A 5,292-nucleotide genomic window follows, 5' to 3' on the forward strand; every position below is an offset into this window, starting at 1 on the left:
ACCCAGCTCCCCCTGGTCAGTTTCCGCACCCTATTTATGGCCCAGATTTCCCTCAAGTGCAATGGTAAGTTTCAGTTTTCATATGAAATAAATCAATAAAACACCCAACGAGAAAGTAAGCCAACTTGGCTTCAGTTTCACATTACATGTTGTTGTTGTTGTTGTCGTTGCTGTCGTTTCTATGTTTGTCTAATTCCTGTTTCACAGCAGTCTAATTTGATGTCGGTTTATTAAAGAAAAAAATCTTCAATTATCTGCTTTCAAACTGCTAAGTAAATAAATCTCTTCACTTAACATTGTTTTATTAGCGATTATAAATGTTTTGATTTTATTACAAACTACTCTTTAACCCATTTGATAGCAAGGAGCATGAAACTTGAAATCACTGCTGCTTTTTGGTTCTCTTGAAAGAAAACTTGTGTTATTCATCATCATCCAGTTGATCTTGCTTGGATTTTGAGTCTTCTCTACAATGTTATCTACCACGATTCTGTTTAGTATTCAAGAGGTCAGTGAGGCAACATTCTGTGTTTGTACAGAGCTGTGTGGTAAGAAGCTTGCTTCTCAGTCACGTGGCTCTGGGTTCAGTCTCGCTTTGTGACACCTGGGACAAGTGTCTTCTACTATTGCCTCCGGCCGACCAAAGCCTTGTGAGTGGATTTGATCAATGGTAACTGGGGAAAAAAAACCCATCATATATATGCATATGTATCCATCCATGTGTGTGTGCATGTCTGTGTTTGTTCCCCCCCCCCACTACTGCGTGACAACTGATGTTGGTGTGTTTACATCCCTGTAACTTTGCAGCTCGGCAAAAGAGACCGAAAGAATAAGTACCAGGCTTTAAAAAAAAAAAAAAGGGCCTAGGTTCAGTTTGTTTGACTAAAACCCTTCAAGGGAGTGCTCCAGCATGGCTGCAGTCAAATGAATGAAACAAGCAAAAGATAAAAGATAATGGTGCATATGCAGTTTTGAACAAAAACATCAGCTGACCGTTAGCAATACTTACAATCATATATGTACACAAAAGCACACACACACACACACACACACACACACACAAGTGTGTGGCTTAGTAGTTAGGGGTATTTGACTTATAATTGTAATGTCATGAGTTCAATTCCCAGTGACATGTCCTTCAGCAAGACATTTCATTTCATGCTGCCACAGTCCACTCAGCTAGCAAAAATGAGTAGCACCTGTATTTCAAAAGGACCGCATTCTGTTTCGTGCTGAATCTCCCTGAGAACTGCATTAAGAGTACGTGTGTCTGTGGGGTACTCAGCCACTTGCATATTACTTTCATGAGCAAGCAGTTCTGTTGATCAGATCAGCTGGGACCCACGTCATTAAGGAGGGACAAAGGGCCACATCAGCTCTAAGTTGGCACTTATTTTCAGCTGAGTAGACTGGAATAATGTGAAGTGATGTGCCTTGCCCAAGGATAATATGTGCCGCCTAGTCCTGGAATTGAAACTATGACCTCATGACTGTGACTCCAACAGTTTGACCAATAGGCTACACACACACATGCATGCATGGTGGCTACCACGTTCCATTAACAAAGCATTGGGCAACCCAGGGCTATAATCCTTTCTGTTATAGGCACAAGGCCTGAAATTTGGGGGAGGGAGATAGTCGATTACATCGATCCCAGTGTTTCACTGGTACTTAATTTATCGACCCCGAAAGGATGAAAGGCAAAGTTGACCTCAGTGGAATTTGAACTCAGAATGTAGCAATGGGCAAAATACCGCTAAGCATTTTGTCCAGCATGCTAATGATTCAGCCAGCTTGCTGTCTTACTCAAGGCTATAAGATCAAAGATGGTACTGCCCAATAAAATCAAACCTGACACTCCTTTGTTGCAAAGTGAACTCATCTATGTTTGTGTCTGTGACTGAGCCTTTATTTTTATTGATCTCGGAAGCATCAACGGCAAGGTCAGTTTTGACAAGATTTGAACCTGAAACGTAAAGGGATGTAACTAAATACTCATTCAAGCCTCAAATACAAGATATTTTTTCACTCATTGTACTGTTTCAGCAGATCTACTGTTCTTAAAACCCAAATTAACAACACAGTTATTTTCCCTAAATCCTCCTAAATTTACGATTTATTTTAAATATTGAACACTGTCAAAAGGGGTTAAATTCATTTATGTGGTCTCTCTCTCTCTGTATATATATATCAGAAGCTGTTATCATTGTTTCATTGTTGTTACAAGGTTGAAACAAGAATAGACATTTCTTGAAAACAATATACAATTTCTTGCAGTCCAACTCCAAAAATGAATTCCACTTTCTACAAATGACTTTATCATTAGTATTGCTCTCTGTCTGTCTGTCACTCCCCCTCCCTATCTATCTGACTGTCTCTCTTTCTCTGCACACACACACACACACACACATAATATCTATATAATGTTTATGTATATTATAAACATATATGGTATATAATGTATATACATATTACACATGCATATATGTAAACACACACACACACATACACACACACACACACACACATGATATCTATATCACTCACTCGTCGTTGTTTCAAATTTCTTTTTTCTGGTAACTGTTTTTGTAAAGAATTTTACCTGTAGGAATAGTTTTACATTATGTGATTTCTAATGTCCTAAGGACTCTAACAACTAGAGGTTTATCCATTCTTACTTCACACAGACACACACACACACAAAGTGCATGCGTATATTCTTACTCTCTTTCTGCATCTACTAAAATATGTATAAAACATCTCTTTATTGTAAACTGCCACCTTTTAAGGCATAACTTGGGTTTTCTAAAGATATATTTGTAAATTTGTGTGTGTGTGTATGTGTGGGGGTTCCCTGTTGTTCTTGTTGTGAATAATGGTAAGAGAACGGAACTGAGATGCTCCTTAGAAATAACTGCAATGCTGCTTTCTTCAGCCTGCCTTTAAAAAAAAAAACAAAATAAAAAACAAAATAAAACCTATTACATATTCTAAAATGAATTTATGTATTGAATCTTCTTTCATTCACTTTAGACAAAATTAAATGAATCCTGCGGCACTTGCTAACTTTTACATGACAATACATGGTTTCTTGTTGTGTATGTGCCAAAAATGGGAGGGTTTTTTTTTTTTTCAAAAGAAAAAAAAAACACCCCATCCCTTAACTGTTTTTTTTTTTTTTTTCTTCCTTTCTTGGACAGCTCTGTTTCATTTTGTTCCTTTTCTGCATTTCTTGCCACTGCTCTTGTGTAGTGGAGGCAAAAATTCACTCATCTCTACTCTAATTTCATAGATTACGGTATTTACCATTTTACAAATTAATTATTTCATTCATTGTTCTATTCTTGTTCTCTCTTTCTCATATTCACCTTGCATCCTGAGGGGGTACACTCTTCACACACACACACACGCACTAGGTTACCATGCTGTTTCCATCTTCTAATTTCATTCATGAGGTAATAGTCAGCCTGGGCAAAAATGCAAAAAGAGGTGTACACATAAGACAACGAAGTCTTAGATGTAGGAAAGGAATGAATGGTCACATCTGCAGTGCTTCCTTTGGTCACAGGTCTTCCCAAGTCGGAGCTGACCTTGGATTAAACAGCAGCTACTTGGCACTTATATTTCAGATGGCAAGTGTCCTCTGTTCACAGTAAATGCCCAAACCAGTACATAGTTATCTCTCCTGCGCATAGCAACCAATACTACTAAAGACTGATGTCTGTCTGTCTGAATCTTTCTCTCTCAACCCCCTTCTAAAATGATGTTTAATTTCAATTACCCAGTGATTCATACTCAGTCAGTTCATTTCTCTACTCTTCTGCTGAGGTCTTTGTTGCAATCATTGTTTTGTTGTTGTGCGACATCACACTTGCATTCTTCACATCTTGTGTAATATAATTTTTTGTACATAAGAAAAAAAAAAAAACAACAGCAAAAAGAAAAACCATTGACTACAAAGACAACAATTCTGTGAACTTCTTTCATTAACACACAAATCATGCTTTCATTGGAACTTACCACTAATTATATTATATATGGAGCAACACTTACCTACTTTATCCAGCAAGTCCTCTAAATACTCCATGGCTTTCAAATCTAATCCACTCCCTGCTGACAGACAACTACAACAACTGCAAATCTAACTGCATTTTTATCTATTTTGTATATCTAGTAAATTGGGATAATCACTCAGCTGTGAACTGGTTGGGTCATTAAGAGTGTTGGGTAGAACGCTTTGTCTGTGTTCTGAGTTCAAATCACTCCAAGGTGAACTTGTTTTACAACCTTTTTTGTGGTCTATAAAAAAAAAATGACCAATTACAGGGTGATGGATTAGAGGGTTGGGTACGATTCCTTGTAGTAGCTCTTCCAGCCAGTTGTTTTGTGTTCTGACAGCAACTCCTGCAGTGACGCTGTCGCTAAGGTGTATCAGCCCATGTTGGCAGTCTTTTTCTTGGAATAAGTGTCAGTCACGTAGTGAGACAGGAGACTTGCATGTATAGGTAACTAACTGCCAGTCTTTCTCATAGAATCTTGCCCAAACTTGCACATACTTGTGCAGACACATGGCCAGCCTGACTGGTGGAAGGCTCTTTTCCTTCACCTCCCAATATTTATGTTGATTATACAGAATTAGGTTTAAACAGTTCCCTTTATATTAAGGTCATTCCCTAGGAGCTACATGGCTTTTGTATTTTTCATTATACTTAAGTAATCACCATGTTAACTTTGAAGGGTTTTTTTTTTGTCATTCTTCGTTATTACTGTATAACTTGAAACGTTTTCCATTTTTCTTTAACAGACTCTATAACCCTTTAGCATTCAGATTATTCTGTTAAATGTAATACTTTTTCATTCAAATTGTTTTTTTTTTTTTATTAATGAAGCTATTTTATAGCTTCAAAATTTTTCACGATGTGATTGTATATTTTATAATGGCATTGAAGGGTAGGTGTGATAGACTGGATCTGGCTGGTTACAACATAAAAAAAGGTAGCATATCTGGGCTGCATATGGCCAATTTAAATGCTAAAGGTTAATATGAACCAGATCATCAGTTTGCAAAAAATATATAAACGTGTTTGTGTTTGTCCCCCCAACATCGCTTGACAACCGATGCTGGTGTGTTTACGTCAACGTAACTTAGCGGTTCGGCAAAATGAGACCGATAGAATAAGTACTAGGCTTACAAAGAATAAATTCCTGGGGTCGATTTGCTCGACTAAAGGCAGTGCTCCAGCATGGCCGCAGTCAAATGACTGAAACAAGTAAAAGGGTGAAAGAGTACGT

The 5,292-nt window shown here is 37.6% G+C and overlaps 1 protein-coding gene across 1 annotated transcript in view; it reads left to right on the plus strand.

Moving 5' to 3' along the window:
- The window catches only part of LOC106876393 (transcription factor 7-like 2), a 79,055-nt gene that overhangs the window by 1,370 nt on the left and 72,393 nt on the right, over window positions 1–5,292 (plus strand). Inside the window, exon 2 of the mRNA XM_052968454.1 lies at window positions 7–64. Within this exon, the coding sequence (XP_052824414.1) occupies window positions 7–64 (58 nt within the window). The remainder of the gene's footprint in view (window positions 1–6; window positions 65–5,292) is intronic.

The sequence above is a fragment of the Octopus bimaculoides genome, chromosome 6 (assembly GCF_001194135.2).
Source record: "Octopus bimaculoides isolate UCB-OBI-ISO-001 chromosome 6, ASM119413v2, whole genome shotgun sequence".
Lineage (NCBI taxonomy): Eukaryota > Metazoa > Mollusca > Cephalopoda > Octopoda > Octopodidae > Octopus > Octopus bimaculoides.